General features: G+C 30.1%; 2 protein-coding genes across 3 annotated transcripts; both read left to right on the top strand.

The window, feature by feature from the left end:
- Window positions 1-5910: 5910 nt before the first annotated feature.
- LOC107934979 (uncharacterized acetyltransferase At3g50280) lies at window positions 5911-7606 on the top strand. The gene has a single exon (XM_016867505.2). The coding sequence runs from the start codon at window positions 5980-5982 to the stop codon at window positions 7420-7422; it is 1443 nt and encodes a 480-aa protein (XP_016722994.2). The 5' UTR covers window positions 5911-5979; the 3' UTR covers window positions 7423-7606.
- A 10963-nt stretch (window positions 7607-18569) lies between these two features.
- LOC107899189 (uncharacterized acetyltransferase At3g50280) lies at window positions 18570-20212 on the top strand. 2 transcript variants are annotated; one of them, XM_016824822.2, is made up of 2 exons: window positions 18570-19187; window positions 19290-20212. In XM_016824822.2, the coding sequence occupies exons 1-2, from the start codon at window positions 18572-18574 to the stop codon at window positions 20084-20086; spliced, it is 1413 nt and encodes a 470-aa protein (XP_016680311.2). In that variant the 5' UTR covers window positions 18570-18571; the 3' UTR covers window positions 20087-20212. The 2 variants fall into 2 exon arrangements, with proteins under 2 accessions (XP_016680311.2, XP_016680310.1); XM_016824821.2 differs by having other exon boundaries at window positions 18573-20212.
- Window positions 20213-20888: the final 676 nt, after the last annotated feature.

Raw genomic sequence — 20888 nt, forward strand, 5'->3', positions numbered from 1 at the left:
AGATTAATTATTTTTGCCATTAATTAGAAATTATCCTTGAGAGACCTAGGACATCTCAATTATTTCCTAGGCATAGACATTTAGCTTACCCAAAGAAGATTAATTCTTAGCAAAAAAAAAAAGCATATACTTGACTTACTTCAAAAGATAAACATGTTTGATGCAAATTATACTTCAACACCCATGATCATAGCCCTACTACTATTAGCTACAAATGGTGTTCTACATCTTAATGCCAAATATACACAACTCAACTAAACATCAATTACAATATCAATAGAGTCAGCTAATTTTTATATGAGCCATTAGACAAGCTTTTGGAAATATGTAAAATATACATTTTTCTTACTTCAAAAAACATTGCACCATGCATTAATCTCTATATTGTCTACTAAACCAAATCTCATAGTTTATTCTAATTCAAATTAAGGAAGTATTATAGATAATCGCATGATTACTATTGGTCATTGCCTCTCTTTTTTAGGTAACCTAATTGCTTGAAGCTTCAAGTAATAGGGGGGTTTCTTGATTATCAGTTGAAGTTAAGTACAAAAGCTTGCACATGCCATGTATCAATCTCTCTCATGTACTTTTGATTTGGTGTAATAACACTAGTGCAGTACCTCAATCAACCAACCCTATTTAGCATTCCAGATTAAAGCATCTTAAACTTGACCTTGGTTTTGTTTGTAAAAAAGTGATGGAAGGGTTGGTTCAAGTCAACTATGGCTCAGTTGCGGACCAAGTTGTAGATACATTTATCACAGGCCAGAACTTTAGCCTAACACACCACGTGGTCTTAGGGAGTGAATTTGCTTTAAATTTGCCTAAGTCACAGCTTGAATCTCAAAATATTAGAATCTCAAAGAGAATTATCTAAGGCACTAATATTAGAAAGTAAATAAGCAAAGTAAGCAAGATGATAAGAAAGACAGCAAAGCTTGAGTAAATGCTCTCAAGTTATTACTGAGTAAAGAACGATTAGAAGATTGAGTGACTACAGATGAGGTGGGGAAGTCTTCTATTTTTGTTGAGTTCCCCTACATCCAACAGTACAAATCAAATTACATCAATGGTTAAGATTCAAGTCTATCTACAAGATAAAGTCCTAAGGAATTTAAACTCTCAATAATTTTATCCTTAGGATTACAAAATTACCTTGGTAACTAGAATTTGTTAGAGTGTTTTACTGGGCCACTAGGCTTCAAGTAGATGGATTTTTCACAATGTTCCAAGAATTGAGCCAATACTAATGGGTTGAGTAACCTCAATTTACTCAAACGATCACCTTGACTTGTTTTGTGCCCTTTGGTAACAGTTATATGCGCAAGCCATGATACATTCACGAAGCCTTTGTCAACAAATTTCTATCAACTTTCAACAAAAGGCAAAGTCAAAAAGTTACCTTTGAGGGGCCAGAGATGAAACATAAACTTTTAGAGTGGCAAATTGTAATTTTAGCTAACTTGTCCTTTCATAAATTTCAAAAGTACAGACTGAAAAACATATTTACCATTTTGAGAATAGACAATTTGAGAGCCAAAACTAGTGCATGCCCGTTGTCTATTCCATTACTTTCAACATATCATTATCATCCAATGAATTTAATATTCAAATCTCACTTTTCATAACTATTTCTTCTATCCCCAAATTGCAACCTGTTGAATGTATTATAAAAAGAAAATGTATAAACATAGTTTTTAAATCAAATTACATTGAAATGCCTGTTAGTTAAAAGGTCGAAATCCTCACTCATTTCTTAAAGCTCCTCAAAAGGTTGGTACCCTGAACCAACACAAGGAGTAGGGCCGACCAGTCCCTAGTTCAAAGAACGTAAAAAGGGAATCCATGCAAAAAAGATAAAATAAAATTTATATGTTAGGTACATGAACGAAAGCTTACAGTGTAAACCCAATAATTATTGTGAACTAACATGAAAAGAAGTTGATACTTTGACTTCTGTTAGTAGTCGTGATAACAAATTAAATTAATTAATAAATTAGCTATCAACATCAAAGTACAGGTACCATGAACAAAGGGGGCTTATTTGTTTTTGTTTTCATTTTGTAAAAGGGTTCACTGTCTCTCTTGCTTGTCATCTTCTCATGGGGACAAACTCATTTCTCATTAATTTAATTTGGCCCATCACTGTTTTCTTCAATTTAAATACACATGTGTTGAGCTATTCATTCCAAATATTTTAAAAACCATTTTATTTACATTTTCATTGGGATGAGTCAAATTGGGTCGGGTCGAGTCAAGTCAAATGGGTCACTTAACCCATAGACAGGGTGAAGCCAGAACAATTTTTTAGGGTAGGTTAAATGAAATTTTAATTTTTTATAGTTTATATCTTTATAATTTTTAAATGATTAAATCGAATTTTTATAACTTTAGAGGGGCCAAAGTAAAATTTTACTTTTACTAATTAAAAATTTTAAAAAAATTTAAGGGCTTAAATAGTAATTTTCCATTTTAGGGGAGGTCGGGACCCCTGCCAATTCCCTAGATTCGCCTTTGCCCATAGATAACTCTAATCAAGATCAAGCTTCATAGACGTGCATATTTGCGACACGTAGAGCTCGTTTGATCTACCTTACTAAGGATAAGTGTGAACCCTCCTCTACATAGCTCACACGTAGAATCTTATCTAACTTATTTCAATCTCATTATTGCTTATCTAGAACGCTATTGTACTACCTAAGCGACGAATCATAATGAGACCTATGCCAAACACGTGTCAAGATCTAACACTCTCTTACTACCTTTCTTCTTCATTGAACCCCACCATCCTAAAGCTTCTCATTCTTCCTCCCACAGCTCTAAATCGCCATTTCCTCCTCCTACCTCCTTTGTCCCCCAACATTGCCCTTTGACCATGGCAACTTGATATTTCTTTTAAATACATGATCAAATATTAAATAAAAATAAAGTGGGTCTTATACCATTATGTTGGAAGGAGCTTAACACATTCCAAAAATTTGAATGTTAGCCAAATTTAATGCACTTAGAAACATGTTTGAAATATGTATATGGCTGCTATTGAACTGTCATCTGCTGGTAATTTTGATGATGCCAAGGTTCACTGCTCAACTCTCTCACTCCATTAATAATCCCCCACCCTCTAGAACATAGTGATATAAAATATTTTAATATGACAGAACCAGTGAATCAAAGCAAGTGAAAATCCTTCATGGGTTGGTCTTGAACTGTCACACACGTGGCATATGTCAAAATGTCCTTCCAATTTTTAATAATTTAATTAGCTAATGAGTAAATTACCTTTAAAAGCACTCAATAATAAACTATAAATGAAATCCCACACGCGAGAAATAAAAAAAAGGGGTTAAATGGACCGACCATTTTTATAGAATAGTGGACTAAATTGAATAGTAAATTAAATGATTAGAGAAAAAGACACTAGTAATATAAATATTAAGGGTACTATAAAACAATAGATAATAAATAATTAAGGACCAAACTAAATCTGATGAGACAGTTCAAGATTAGCTAAAACAGTTGAGATTCTTAGCCGACTTTGCTTGGTATTAGGGGATGACAGCCAGTCCAATTTTTTCAACTTTAATTTAGTGGGATTCTTAATTTTTTCTTTATTTTTTATTTACTGTTTCGCATGAAAAGAAATTGATTTGCCATGGAATATGGAATCTATCTGAACTTGTGGATATAATATTTAAAAAAAATTAAGTTTGTAGAGATAATAATATTTTTTAACTTTAGTTGATTGATTCTTAATTCGATTGATATAAGTATTGTTATCAATTCAAAAAAATTTGAGTTTAAGCACGTTGAAGCGTATTATCCTCTTATTTATGGATTGGGGAAGGGCTATAGATAGTCTAAGTTATTGTGTTAAAAAAACAGATATAATCAGAATCTATAATAAAATTATTCAAAAAATTATATTTTTTTACTTTAAATTTACCAAATTTGGTTATCATATTGTATCAAAATATTGGTGAAAAACATATGAATTTTAAGTGCTAAATTTTACTAATTTGTTGTGTATAATTTATTAAACTGTTGACTTTTGTTAATTTCTTGTGTATATATATATTTCCTAAGTCAGTAATTTAAGAGTAGGATTTAATAGTATTACTTTGTATTAATTTTTCAAATTTCATAAAGTTTAAGGACCGAATCCCTATAAATTAAAAGGACTAATTGCTTAGGTTTTATATAAGTAAAGGGAAAATTTAATGTATAAATCCTTGTGTTCGAAACTCATCATGTGTAATTATACGTGTAGGTTTCAAAGTCTCCCTATGTGTGGATTGTTGTTTGATTTAGCTAGTTTTGCCTGAATTTTTCCAATTTTTAATTTATTTGTGCTGTAATAATTTGATTTTACTTGTTCGGACATCTTTATGCATGATTGTGTTGAAGTAGTTTAACTCTACTGTTTCGGGATTTATATTTATATTTTTTACTTTAATTTTACCAATACTATAAACTTTAAAAAAGACTCTTTCTTAAAAGATATATACATAAACGTCGGTTAAGTTTTAACTCGATTGGCATGGGCATTGTTACCAATGTAGGAGCATGTAAGATTGAATGCATTGAAACATATTATTCTCTTTTTTATGAGTTGGGAAGGGGTTATAGGTAATTTTAGGCATTATGAGCCAGATATATTCAGAACTTATAATAAAATTATTTAAAATATATATTTATTTATGTGGTTTCCTAAATATATATTGTAATATGATTATTTTAAAAACAAATTCTATGTTTTTTATATTGGGAAATGACGTCTTACTATATATGTTTTTTTTCTTAATTTCAAATATTGGCACAATTCATAATTCAATCTAACTTATGCAAATGAAATCTTAGTATGATTAAGGTTTTGAAAACAAAAATAATTAATAAAATCTCATTAAACTATTATTAAATTTATGTTTTGGTTATTAAATTTTAAAAAATTATAAAATGGTTATTAAACTATTCGAAAGTTTTCATTTATGTCATTGGGTTGTTAAAATGGTTGATATATAGTCTTTTCTGTTCAACCGTCTATACCAATCGAAAGCTCTCATTCCCTTTCTCTTCTACAATTCAATTTTTTTCATAAAAAAGTTTTGAATGTCACAATTCTATAAACCAAAATCCAAACAATTTTTTTCTCCAATTACCAACACTAACCATCAGATCGACTTGGATCTAATATATGTTCTTCTACTTGGCAATAGGTACTAATCCATTGTACCGATTACCAAATAGTTACTCAAAGCTCGCTAGCGCCAAATTTTTTAAAAAAAAACACTTAACAGCCTAATAACTTACATAAAAAGCTTCAAATAATTGAATAATCATTTTATAATTTTTTGAAATTGAGTGACTAAAACGTAAATTTACTAATAATGTTATAATGTTAGGTGCATATTACCTTAAATATAATGCGTGAATTCTTTTCCAGATTTATTAAAAGTTTAATTCCTATTATACCAAATTCTTTAAAAATTTATTCTAATTTAAATTGAAATATATTTCAGTTTTCAATACGATTGTATTATGCTAATTTATTCATTTTTTTTTGGATTTGCATCTACATCTAAAACTTAATTTTAAAAAGAAATCTCATATGACCAAAATCCCATATTCACAAAATCACAAGTGATTTGAAATTATTGCAATTATTTGAGATAAAATCTTTTGATTAAATGGAAAAAATATTTCTTAAAAAAAAAGATGGAGACAAGAGGATTGACTTAAACCTCAACTCACTTGCCAACTCACTCTACAAAAAAATATCCATTCTTTTTCCCCTGTCAAATTATAGAATAAAATAATCCATCTGATTTTTCAATCAATCAATTAAAAAAAAAAACCAAACCCAAATCTACCATATTCATGCACCCAAATCTCTATAAATAGTTGCTCTCCATTCACGATCTTCAAATCCATAACCCAGTGAACTGAAAAAAGATAACCCAGAATTTTAAAGACAAAAAAATGCCTTCTTCTCCGTTGATTCTTATCTCAAAAACCATGATTTTCCCAGACCAAAAATCAAACCTTGAAGACCTCAAGCTTTCAGTTTCAGATCTTCCTATGCTATCTTGCCATTACATTCAAAAAGGTTGCCTCTTTACTCGCCCTTCAATCCCCATTAATTCACTGATTTCCCTTCTCAAACAATCCTTGTCCAAGACGCTGTCGTTTTTCCCTCCTCTCGCCGGCCGTTTTTACACAGACACTAATGGTTACATTTACATTTCTTGTAACGACGCCGGCGTTGAATTCCACCATGCCAAATGTGACACCAAGTTCATCCGTGACGTCATCGGTCCAGTTCATGTACCGGAGCTGGTTAAAGAGTTTTTCACCTTTGATAAAACGGTGAGTTATCAAGGACATTATAAACCGGTCATGGCGGTCCAATTCACTGAGTTAGCTGATGGGGTTTTTATTGGGTGTTCAGTTAACCATGCGGTGACTGACGGTACGTCGTTTTGGAACTTTTTCAATACATTTGCTGAAATTTGCCGGAAAGTTAGTAACAACAATAATCAGAGTGTTGGAAAAATTTCCCGGCGGCCGGATTTTTCACGGGAATCGGTTTTGATTTCGTCGGCGGTTTTACGAGTACCGGAAGGAGGACCCAAAGTTACTTTTAACGAAAGCGAGCCATTACGTGAGAGAATTTTCAGTTTTAGCAGAGAAGCTATAATGGAACTTAAAGCCAAAGTTAACAACAAAAACGATGCGTTTCAACTCACCGCCGGCGATTTCAACTTCAACGCCTTTGAAATTATGGGGAAACAAAGTAACGACAAGTATTTACCGGGAATATTCGAAAATTTTTTCAAATGCGCCGCCGTTTCAACTACGCCGGAGATTTCATCGTTTCAGTCACTCTCAGCTCTTCTATGGCGAGCAGTCACACGAGCAAGGAAACTTCCGGCTACCAAAACGACGACGTTTAGGATGGCGGTGAATTGCCGTCACAGGTTGAACCCAAAAATGGATCCTTTATATTTCGGAAACGCAATTCAAAGCATTCCGACATACGCATCAGCCGGTGACGTCACGTCACGTGACATACGGTGGTGCGCCGAGCAATTGAACGAAAGCGTGAAAGCTCACGACGACGAGACAATTCGTCGTTTTATTCGTAATTGGGAAAAGGATCCACGGTGTTTTCCGTTGGGGAATTTCGACGGTGCGTCGATGACGATGGGGAGTTCACCGAGGTTTCCGATGTACGACAATGATTTTGGGTGGGGTCGGCCGTTGGCAGTTAGGAGTGGCGGAGCTAATAAATTTGATGGGAAGATCTCCGCCTTTCCAGGGCGGGAAGGGAACGGTAGCGTTGATTTAGAGGTGGTTTTGGCGCCAGAAACGATGGCCGGGATTGAGTCGGATCACGAGTTCATGCAATATGTAACCGTTTAAAATCGAACGGTGTCGATGTATTTTTATGTTATTACGTGTTATGTTTTAGACCGTTGATGGGTTGGGTTTTAAGTAAAGATGGGTCCAGGATTATGAGATTGGTGGTTGTCATAACGGTCTTGATGTTTGTGATCTAATATATGTAACATAGTAATTATCGGTTAAATAAATAATAATTTTGGAATTAAAATTCCATATAATTATAATTATAAGTTATAATTAATCAAATGTGTATACAATAATCAAGTCTTTCAGAACTGGATTAATTGTTAAATCGATTAGATCACCAATTTTCGACATGTTCGATTTAATAAATTATTAAAAAAATAATAATTCAATTGGTTTGACTGTTGGTTCAACCGGTTCACGAGTCAACCAATTTAACACCTTATTCTAGACTGGTATTTTGATCGTTCTAATTTTGAAAACAATGATGAAAATTAAATCTATTCATGACTTAGATTATTTGTTTAAATCTAAAATTAAATTTGATATTCAGAAAAGGTAGAAAAAATTACTAAGCTCAAAAAATAAGTTCCTGTTTAAAATATTACTCGGGGTTAGACTCCATCATTCAATGTTCAACTTCTTGACTCGGTTTTCTAATTATGTATTTATATATATAATGTAATTTATATAAAATAAAAAGTAGATCTATACTATTATATAACACTATAATATAAACTAGATTACACGTGGGTGAAAAAAACTTACATAAATATATATATATATAAAGAGTTTATATTTACAAAACGTGACCTTGATTAAAATGGTTAAATTTTGAAAATTAGTGTTTTAGGTTCAAAATTTATCATAATAATATATATTTTTTAAGTGTGATAAGTTATAAATACATGTCTGAGTACCCACAAGTATCAAACAATTACAAGAAGACTATTCGAGTAATCACAAAATAGAAACAAAAACACCTTCATATTAATATCGGTTACTTTGTAACGTAAGGGGCTTTTAATCATTTTCCTACTGAATTGGTATCCAGTTGACTTCGGACACCAACTCAATCAATACCTTCAATAATAGTTTAAATATTAAAAATAATAAGTATTTACATTAAAAAATTTAATACGCAACAAAATAAATTATTAAATATTAAATTTAAATACCACCTTAGGTGCAGCGGCAAATCACATAAATCTCAAGAAAATAACACAGTTTCAAATTTTAGAGACGAAATTGTTGGAATGGGCAGCTACAAGTTCAAACATAAACAATAAAACGAATATAAAAAAATAAACTTAAATTAATCATTTGTAAATACAAACAAACTTTATTTTGAATCCCACCGAACTTAAACAACTATAAAATGTGTTAATTTTGTACCTAAAATTTTGGTTTTTCTTTCTCTTTGGGTGTAAATTAATTAGTGAGTCAATTGTTGGACAAAAGTTGGCATGCATTATTAGAATATTCTTCTAAAAAAGTGACTTGGTTCATTGATCATTTATACGTACGTAGTATATAGCTCAAAAATATAGGTTTAATTATATGATAAGTTGAATTAAGGGACTAGTTTGGTGAACAAACATATATAATTACAACAACCCTTCATTATTTGTCAACAAATAAATCATTACTTATTAAAATTTACGTGTGACATATGTTAAATTAAAGAAATTCAGAAAACATATATAATCAGGAAATTTTATATTTTGTTTGGTAAAATTCCACTTTCAATTGAATCAATTAGAGTCCATATTAAATTTAGGAAAAAATAATGGTTGATTCGAGTTTAATCTAATTTTATTTTTAGAATTTGAGTTCAATTTTATAGGGTTTACTCGATTATACTTCATTAAACTCTTTAATTATTGTTGATTGAGTTTTAATTCGATTGACATTATTATTATCAGTGCAAGCGGATATAGATTCGATCATAGGTGAATCCAGAGGGGTTGGTAGGGCCCCGGCCCCCCTAAAATAGAAAATTATTGTTTTGGTCATTTAGAAAATTCTAAAATTTTAAATTAGTAAAGGTAAAATTGCACTTCGGCCCCCCTAAAATTATGAAAATTTAATGTAATCCTTTAAAAATTATAAAGATATATACTATTAAAAATTAAAATTTCATTTCGGCCCCCCTAAAAAGAATTTCTAGCTTCGCACCTAGATTCGATTGCACTAAAGTACATTATTAGGGGTGAGCGTTCGATTGAATCGAGTGAAAAAATTTCGAGTTAATCGAGTTCACGGGTCCTGTTTATCATCCTAACTCAATTTGATTTTTTTTCAAATAGAGTCGAATCGAGTGAAATTAAAAAAATAAACATATCAAATAAAAATATTGTTATAATATAACTAATTACATGTTAGAGCACATAATTTTGAAACTAAATATATTTAAAAAAATTTCAAAACAAAATAATAATAAAAAATACTTGAGTATGATGAATTTGAATCATTAATTAGGTCCCAAAATTATTATTTTAGAATTTTTTTTAATTTTTAATTTTATATTTTTTTAAAAAATATAATTTTTGAATTTTTGAAAATTATATTGATCCTTTTTTTTTGTAATTTTTGTTTGAGAGAAACCAATTTGCTTGTTTTCAAAGCTAACATGGACCAAAAGGATATTTACACCAATCTATTATTCGAATTGTGAAATTCAACTTGATTCAAACTCGAAACTCAAATCAAGTTATTCTAGTTGATTCGAATAATTCAATTCGATTAACTCAAAATTCAATTTTTTTTTATTTTTCGAATCAAATCGAGTTTTGGTCACCCCTATGCATTATCATCTTATTTAAGGGTTGGGAAGAGGGTATGGGTAGTTCTAGGCATTTGTATAAAAAAGAGCAGATATGATAAAAACCTATAATTAGATAATATTAAAAAAAAGGGTAATCTAGTGAAAAAATCTCAACCAACATATACTTGACTTTATACTTGATCATTTATGTTAGTGCTCGAGTTCAGATTGAGACTTTTCAATCTTAATTAAAGCGGAAGAAAAAACATAATAATAAATCTAATCCTCAACATTGACAAGATTCTTTTTAGTTAAATTTGACTATTAATATTTTAAATCGAAATGTTGTTTAGAAATTTTAATTTTTTTAACAATATTGACGTAGTAACTCACATGATTGTTTCCGAATACTTAATATTAACATAATATTATTTATTTTATATGCCATATTAATAAATATTCAAATTATTTAAATTAAGTATTAAGATACTAAACTTTACTAAAATCAAATGAAATTTAATTTTTTAAAAATCGAATTCGAATACATCATTAGAAAATTAAATGGTCATGGAAAAAAGAAAGATTAAAATTTTATTGCATGAACCTTTACATTAAAATTCCAGCAGATAACTGAATGTACCCAACATTATATGTTCACCGACTAAATAGTTGTTCTTGAACTGTCTAGCCAAGGTTCAGTGCAACAACACTCACTTAAATGTACTAATTAAACTATATATTAAAATAAACACCAATAATTAAATCATAAAATTCTTTATGGTCGGTATATATTGAACTGTCATACACGTGGCAAATTGTCAAGGCCTTTTTGTTTATGATTAAAATGACCCCTCCTCTCTTTTAGCATTCCATACCAATCTTTAATTTATTATTTCTTTAAGTCAAACAATTAAGTAAGCTACAAACATACAATTGGACTTCAATTAAAGCTTTTTGAATCACATGGTTTTATTATGCCCTTTGGTATTTCTACCTTTGGGGTTTTTTAAATTTAGTCCCTTTGTTTTTAATTCCATAAGTTCGCATTCATGGGACAGGCCAGTTGCTCGATATTTTGAAGGGTTTGAACAAAAATATTATATCTAGGTCTAACATGAATTCTAACATTCAAGGCATCAGATCTGGCCTCAGGTCCGGACTTGGGGTTTGTTTGAGAGTGCAGTCATTCGAGACTCAAGCCTGAAAGGGTCCAAAGATTATTATTTTTTCAGTTTTTAATGTGGGAAAAAATTCAGACTAAAACAAATTAATTAAATGCCTAGAGTTTTCAATTTTTCACCTTAAATTCTTCATCTCCTAGGGCCCCCAAAACTTTTCAGCTTTTATTGTATTGCATTTTATAATCTTTTTAAAAACAGGGCTCAATTTATTATTTTATCTATGGCCCTAAAAATGTCAAGAACAAGCATGCTTGACCTTGCGTGTTTTTTAATTATATTATTTTGATATATTATGTAACTTATACCACATAAAATATACAATAGTATTATAAAAAATGTTAAGTTGTCTATATTTGAAATTTTTATAAAAAATATTAAATTAAAAATAGCCTTTTATGTAAAAGAAATAAAAAATAATATGAGCTGGTATAAAATTAATTTGGGTTAGTCATTTATAAATATGAGCAGATTTGGACAAAATTTTAAGCTCATATTTCGGGTTAGACCAGATTTGGGCAAGTATAAATGTTGCTAATACAATGCATAGATCCAAACCGAACCTGTCCTAACCTAACCTACAGACACTATACTCTACTTATCTGATTTAAAAATTAAAGTCCAGTTAATGATATTGCTAATGGAATTTAGTTAAATTTTAATAATTGACATTCTGATATTCGAAGGTCTGATTTAAAGATCAAATTCCAATTGATAACACATATTTAAATTTAATAGAAACCAATTAACAGTGTTATTAAAAGTAGAGGACTAAATTGCAAAGGTCTAAAGAGTACAAGGAGTGGGGCAAAATTAGACCTAAAAATAAAATAATAATCTCAGACGCCGACAAATCAGAAATGGCTGGATTTAAAGATTCTTCTTAACTTAATTAACCGACTTTTAACTGTAGATCAAACAATAATGAGCTAATAATTAAGAGCATATAAGATATTGTAATTATCAACATCATATTTTAAGAAAATTTTGATTAAAATCATTAGAGACAGTTCAAGATTAGCTAAAAACAACTGAGATTCTTTCTAATGTCTTGGGATTTGAAAAGAGTGACAACCAACATAGATAATTATGTTATTAAGACACAAGTGGGTGAGGGTGGATTCTTAGTATTTTGTATGAAAATATTTTGATTTTTGTTTTTATGGAATCTTTGAGAATGTTATGGAGATTTGGATTGTGCTTATTTTAAACCAAATTATTGTGAGTGTTTTTTTTTAATTTACAAAATAGAATGATTCAAATCAATGCTTTACAAATAATATATATTCAGTGTTATTTAACCAAATATTAATGAGCTAATTTAATTGGTAAGAAGGAGGGATTGTCGAGATTTGAATTTCGATTATGGTGCCAACATATTAAAGTGTGTGCCCTTTAAATGGTCTTTTAGTCAAGTTAGTTTTGGGTTCGGGATTTTATTATTTGAGTTCTCATTGTTTTAGATTTAAATTATTTGAGTTTAATTTATTTGTAGCTCAGGTCGTTTCTAATATGATCAAATCAGGTTGAGTTGAATTTGAAATTGATTTTTTTTAGTTATTTTGAGTTCAACGTTTGTGAATTTTGTCAATTTGGTCATTATTTTTTTTAAATTAAATTTGACCATCAACCTTTCGAAAAGAGTTAAATTGTTATTTTTTAACGGAAATACTAGCTAAAACATTAATTTTTTTAACATGATAGCTCGAATGGTAATCAGATTTACTTCATGCTTTTTGTTTTTTATGAATTTTTAAATTATTTGTTGGTGTGATATATAATGCAAATAAAGTCCTGTCACTCTAAAAGTGCAATTGAATTGCCATGTGGATTGTTACACCAATATTGTTAAAAATTAATATTTTAATAAACATTTTTGTTTAAAAAAGCGATTTAAATTTTTAAAGGTTAATAGTCAAATTTATAAAAAATAAAAAAATACAACTTGTAAACGTTGAGAGCTAAATTTGACATTATGTATATATCAAATACATAAGTCCAATATGAGAAAGTATGTACCCTTAAAATCGTCCCAAAAAAAAAACAAGATTTAATTGTACAAGAAACTGGGCGAGTCGAGTTGGTTTTGGTTTGATTTAATTTTGGGTTTTTTTTTTTGTATGACTTTTGGGTTTTTGTCATTTCGGGTTTTAATTGTTTTGAGTTCAAGTGATTCAAGTTTACCAATTGAATCTTTTGAGTGAAATTATCTCAATTTTAAGTCATTTTGAATTCAACTCGTTTCGAATTCAGATCATCTCTAATATAACTAAATCAGGTTAGGTCAAATTTAAATTCAAATTAATTAAATTGAATTCTCGAATTCGAATCAAAATTGACCGATCTAATTATGTTATAAAAACAAATATATATATATATGTATGATGGGGATACCCCTAGCTATTACCGACCAAATCAGTTTAAAATCTATATAAGATGTAATCTAAAACAGATATATGAGTCAAATCTTTGAGCAAAATGGCAAATTAGAAGAGATTTGGTATATGGATTTGGATGGATGGGGAGGAGGCATGCATATCTCGCATATGTGGGCTTTCTTTATGTATAAATCCAAGATTTATATAGTCTTTGATAGATTCCTCAAATATGAAGTAAAAATCTCCTCCCCATTACTATATCTATTTTTCTTTTTTCTAGTCAATCTAGAAGGAAGTGTTTAAAATATTCAAGATTCCAACTTGAATGTCATCTAATTTTAGAAAATGCTTTCATAAATTAATTGAATTAAATTTCAAGTTTTATATATAAAAATATAATATCTTAAATCTTATTCTCCGAACTTTGAAATTTAATACTCTTTTCGTCTCGTTAAAGTTGACACATTTTAATTTTGAGTGGTCAAAATTTTCTATCTTCGTATTCAATTATTTCTAATATTTTAAAATTATTTTTTAAAATTTTATTTTTAATAAAATTGAAAAAATAAGATGCCGAAGTTAAAAATATTAGCTATTAAAAGTCAAAATATGACCAATTTAGTTTAATAGAAAGATTTATCAAATAGCTATAGCTTCCTTCAATTTTGAGAATTCTTTTCATTACCCACTAGTGTAATAGCCTGAATTTTTAGTGGTGTCGGAATGGTGATTCGAGATCACTAAATCTGACAAACGAGTAGAAAATATTATAAATTTAGTAAGTATAAGTTAAATGTGAAGTTAGGAAAATTTTTGAAATAGTGAATAGTGTACTAGGAATAAATATTAAAATAATTAAAATAAAAAAAACGAGGTATCGAGACCTCGAAGATTTTAAACCGAGCCATAAATATTTTTAGAAATATTTATAGAGTGTCATTGAGTTGGTATTAAAGTTTCGTTAGAAAATTTTAACGTTTGGATAGTTAATTAACTAAAAAAAACTAAATTGGGAATAGTGTAAAATTTGTTAAATTGTGATTAAATAGCTTAAGTGACTAAAGTGGAGGGATTTAAAAGGCTATTAGACCCAAATTATATGGGCTGGACGGTTGGGTAAGAAAAATCAGCAGAATGTAAGGAGAAACAGGGGCAAAATTGGAAACTTAACAAATTAAACATTTAAAACAAAGACAAAAGTGAAAAATCTAGAGATCTCTTCACAATTTATCAGCAAAAACGCCATAGGAGGTCTGGAATAAGCTGGTTTTTCATATTTTTGAATCATATCGAGAACCTGAAACAAGTCGAGGAAAAGAAAAAGTAGCCGATTAGTCCCTGAACTTTTACAAATTCTGCAAATCGATCCAGGTAAGTTCATACGGCTGAAATTTAATGATTAAATGTTAATTTCATGAACTATACAATGTATGATGAAATGTATTTATTGTTGAAATGAGAATAAAATAAAAATGTGAAAATCGAATAAATGATCAAATTAAGTGGAACACCGGATTTGAGTACTTCTGATCAAGAAACAAAGTGATAAGTGGCTACACTTATCTGATCAAGAAACAAAGTGATAAGTGGTTACACTTATCTGATCAAGAAACAAAGTGATAAGTGGTTACACTTATCTGATCAAGAGACAAAGTGATAAGTGGCTACACTTATCTGATCAAGTGATAAAGTGATAAGTGGTAGCTTCAGCTACACTTATCTGATCAAGTGGCAAAGTGATAAGTGGTAGCCTAGCTACACTTATCTGATCAAGGACAAGTGATAAGAGGTCATATGTCAAAGTGAAAGTGAAGTACTCAATTTTCCGTAACCGTTCCTTAATTTTGATCAAGGATGGTAAGTGACAAATGGGCCCAAAGGAATTATGGTAAAAGAATAAGTAGTAGTGAGTTTATACCAAGGAACTCACCAAAGATTGTGGTTGACAGGTAAATTTAGTAATGGTGTATATTGTATAAGTGTACAAGTGTTTGGTAAGATTTATGTTTTATGCCTATGAACTTACTAAGCTTTTCTATAAGCTTACATGTGTGTGTTTATTGTTTTTGTAGATTAACGTATTTATACATTCGGAGGATCGGATCTACATCAAGAATCACACTATCCAGATATACTCCGGTAGTTTATGTTAAGCAACTTTTTGGATTTATATGGCATGTATAGGGAATTGAAGTGAAAAGTAAATTTGAATGTTATGGTTGCGTTAGATATCGTAATATATACATGTTTTTAGTTTGAAATGGTTGATTGGTTGAACTTCATTAGTATTTAAATGAAGTAGATGAAATACTGGAATTGGTTGTGATTTGAAATTTGCAGGGAAGGTTAGACAATTATAAAGGGGTTATATTAAAATTTTTTTTAAAAATTGCAATGGAGCAGTTCTTGGACAGCAGCATTGATGTAACTTTTAAAAATCACCAAAAATAGTGGAAATAGAATTAGAAGTTGAGTGAGATATGAAATTAAAGCTGAAAGAGTCTACTTTCATATAAAAGAAGTGGAGTAAGCAAAAGAATTATATAATTTTAGATATTTGAATTTTAGTGAAACAGGGCAAGAATGTTTTTGAAGTCCCCTGTTCTGACTTTAGAAATTCATTAAAAATTGTACAGAAGGAATTTTGAGTTATAATTTATATGTATAGACTCCTTAATGAGTCTATTTTCAGTAGAAATAAGTTTAATCACCATATGAAGCCTTTAATAAGAGATAATTAAATTTTAGTGATGAGTGGTTAGGATAGTCAATTAGTGAAACAGGGGAGACTTCAACTAATAAACTGTACTAATTGGCTAAAGAAAAAAATTCTGAAAAATTTATGATGAATAGATATATGAGTCTAGTTTTATGGAAAATTTACGGATCTAAATTTCGAGTTTTGTAGCTTGAATTATAATTATTTTAGTGACTGCTGTACAGGAGGACAGCTTTATTATGAATGATGAAATTAAATTTGAAAGTAAATTTTTATGCCCCGAACTTTTAAGTTAAGTCAAGTAACGCCTCATGCTCGACTCCGACCATGGTCTCGGGTAAGGGGTGTTACAACTAGCTACTCCCACTTGTTGAATAAGAAGCAAACTTGTAAAATCAAAAGCTTAAATTAATAACAACTTGAACTTCAACATTGAACTTCAACATTGAAAGAAAAAAGGGTAATGATCCTTTTTCACTAATTAAAAAAATAATGAAACCTCGTGTATTAGTCTGATGATCAGGATGATCATTGTTTAAGGTGTGGTCTGGATTTGAGTCGTGTTGTTGTTATAATTCACCAAAATAAAAGTAACTCAACTAATATTATTATAGGTTCTTAATCGTATCTGCTTTTTTTGATACAACGTCTCGAACTACCCATAGCCCCTCCTCAACCGTTAACGCTCTCCTACACTAATAATAATGTCGATACCAATACAATTTAACTTTTTAAATTATTTTAGATTAATTAATGATAATTTGGAAATGGTTTGGACAAATATTATCTCTAAACTTAGTTTAAAGTGCATTTAATTACTCTTGATAAAATCATCATTACTTTACAAATAGTGGGGATGAACCTTTCCATTATAGGCAGGCCAATACTACTATAAGTTTCAAATTCATGAACCATATTAACATTTGATAAAAAAAAGAACATATTGATTTCAACTTTCTTAATTAGTAGAAAAAAATAATTGATGAAGGATAGGCTAATAAAGGTCTTCATTAGCTGAGCGGTTCATCCAGCTAGGCCGGCCTAGTTCGCACGTCCTGGTCGAGATCGAGTTTAGTATCTGATTTGACTTATTTTACTATTTAAAGAAAAAAGAATATAAAGAATTTTCAAGAAATTATTCATTTATATTGGTTTTTTTTCATTTTTTTATATGATTAATATTTTAATTATTGAATTGTTGAATTTATTATTTAATTCATATAAATTATGCGTGTTAAATTTGACACAAACTGAAAGTCTCTAACTATTTATTTTATATAAAAAAAATTTAACTGTTCAATAACTTTTCTTATATATATTAATATTTAGATTGGTATGATATAAGTATCAGATCAGTTCGAAAATTTACATGCATGACAAGGACAATTACATTAATAAATTTAACGATATTCTTAAAATATTAATTGTACAAAAAATACAAAAAAGAGAATAAAATTGCTTTAGACCTTATACAATAAACAAATTTTAATTATAGACGTCTTTGTAGAAATTATTGATATATCATTAATATTCTGAAAACTAATACCCTAACTTTTTCTTGAATCAACTAAAAAATGATTGAGAAATTCATTCACAATAATGAAGCAAATCAAGGAAGAATTAATAATTCATGTTATTTCAACTATAATATTAACTTAGTGTAAATAGATCCTTCCTTATAATTTTAATATGATTTTTTTTAAATAGAGAAAAGGGTTATTTGGGCGAACTAAATTAGCTAAACCCGAGTTTTAGATTAAAATTTTTTTTAAATCAAGCTTAGACTCAAATCGATTTATAAATACCACTAAATAAATTAATATTAACTAAAAACTTAAACACAAATCCGATATCAATAACTATGATTGGGTCAACCAATTTTTACAAGTATCTCAACTTGAGAATATCTTTTTAAGAGATCAATAAACAAATATTTTAGTAAGATATTAAATAAAAAAAATAAAAAGATCTGATTGAATTATTGTGATTAACATTATTTTATGAATATTATTATGAAAAACAGATAAGAAAATATTTAGCCACATGAGACAAAGAAGAACATCTAAAAGAAATATAAAAAAGCCAAACACCCATTAACATACAATTTAATACAAGAAATCAAAAAACAAAACAACATAAGCTTATATGTAAAAATGTATAAATGCATGCACCCCCTTCACAATTCCCTATAAATACTCTTTCCATTCACTTCAATTTTCCCTCACTTTCTATCCTTCCCAATCAAAAAAGAGTCAAATTTTCCCTTAAAACAAACATGCCTTCATCTTCTTCAACTTTCCCTGTTACTTTAGTTTCAAAAACCATGATTTTTCCAGACCAAAAATCAAACCTTGGCGAACTTAAGCTTTCAGTTTCGGATCTACCCATGTTGTCTTGTCATTATATTCAGAAAGGTTGTCTTTTTACTCGTCCTTCAATCCCTATTAACTCACTCATTTCGATTCTGAAACAAGCCCTTTCTAAGACGCTGTCGTTTTTCTCACCTCTCGCCGGTCGTCTTTATACTGATCGGAATGGGTATATTTATATTACATACAACGACGCCGGCGTTGAGTTTCACCATGCAAAAGGTACCACTTTGTTCATCAGAGACGTCATTAGTCCACTTGATGTTCCATGGTTTGTGAAAGGGTTCTTTTGTTATGATAAAACAGTGAGTTATCAAGGACATTATATGCCGATCATGGCGGTCCAACTCACTGAGTTGGCTGATGGGGTTTTCATCGGATGTTCGGTTAATCATGCAGTGACTGACGGTACGTCGTTTTGGAATTTCTTCAATAGTTTCGCTGAAATTTGTAAAAGAATTAGTGATAGTTGTTGTAATCAGAGTATTGAAAAGATTACACGGCGACCAGATTTTACAAGGGAAACGGTGTTGAATTCGCCGGCGGTTTTACGATTACCGGAAGGAGGACCCAAAGTTACTTTCAACGAAAACGAACCGTTACGTGAAAGAATTTTCAGTTTCAGTAAAGAAGCAATAATGGAACTTAAAGCTAAAGCTAACAACTTTCAACTCAACGCCGGCGATTTCAACGCCGCCGGTGAACTTATGGGGAAACAAAGTAACGACAAATATAAACCCATACCGGAGATTTCATCTTTTCAGTCACTTTCCGCTCTACTCTGGCGAGCCGTCACGCGTGGGAGGAAGTTACCGGCTTCCCAAACGACGACGTTTCGCATGGCGGTGAATTGTCGTCACCGATTAAACCCAAAGCTTAATCCATTATACTTTGGTAACGCTATTCAAAGCATCCCAACATACGCGTCAGCAGGTGACGTCACGTCACGTGATCTACGCTGGTGTGCGCAACGATTGAATGAGAACGTGAATGCCCACGATGATGAAACGGTGCGTCGTTTTATTAAAGAATGGGAAAAGGATCCACGGTGTTTTCCGTTCGGGAATTTCGACGGAGCGTCGATGACGATGGGGAGTTCACCGAGGTTTCCGATGTATGACAATGATTTTGGGTGGGGACGGCCGTTGGCAGTTAGGAGTGGCGGAGCTAATAAATTTGATGGGAAGATCTCCGCCTTTCCAGGGCGGGAAGGGAACGGTAGCGTTGATTTAGAGGTGGTTTTGGCGCCGGAAACTATGGCAGCTATTGAATCGGACGGTGAATTTATACGATATGTGTCGAATTAAATTTGGGTTTTTGGGTTTGTGTGTGTGGGTTTGTAATTTTGTAATATTTTTCAGTTTCTGTTTTGTTGGGAATAGCTTTGTGCTTTGAAGTTTGTACCTTTTAATCAGTAAATTTAATCTTTTATATGTTTTTTTAGTAAATAAATTATTATCATTTATTATTACTATTATTATTAGGGTAAATTAAGTGGAAGGTATCTAACAATGAAAATTTATAAAAATGATCATTCAGCTACTTAATTTTATTTTATTTTTTATCACTAATTGGTTAACATAAAAATTAAAAATAAAAAATCCAAAAATTTAATATAATTCGATGACCAAAAAAGATAAAATTGAATAGTTGAGTAACTAAAAAAGAAATTTACTAATAATTAAATAATAATTTTTGTAACTTTTCATAATTGAGTGATCAACAAAGAGGAAAAAGATCATAATTGAGTGTCATCTATTGTACTTTACCCAACATTAACCCCAACCCTTACATAGGAGGATAATGTACTTTAACGTACTTGAACTCATGTCTTCTTGCACCGATAACAATGTTGATTCTAATTGAGCTAAAACTCAATTAGTGTTAATTTAATATTTCTTAAATGTTACTTAATTTATATCACTATTTTTTAAGGTTGGATATACTAAGCTATGCTTTTCGATTTTTCACTAAATTAAAGTAATTAATGAGAGAACCGGTTGAAAAAGTTAACACAAGGCATAATTTTAAAGTATGCTTGGACCAATAGTTCAAAAAGTGTTTCTCATGCAATAGAAGCAAGAGTCAAGCATATACACATGTATTTCT

Source organism: Gossypium hirsutum, chromosome A10, assembly GCF_007990345.1.
Source record: "Gossypium hirsutum isolate 1008001.06 chromosome A10, Gossypium_hirsutum_v2.1, whole genome shotgun sequence".
NCBI lineage: Eukaryota > Viridiplantae > Streptophyta > Magnoliopsida > Malvales > Malvaceae > Gossypium > Gossypium hirsutum.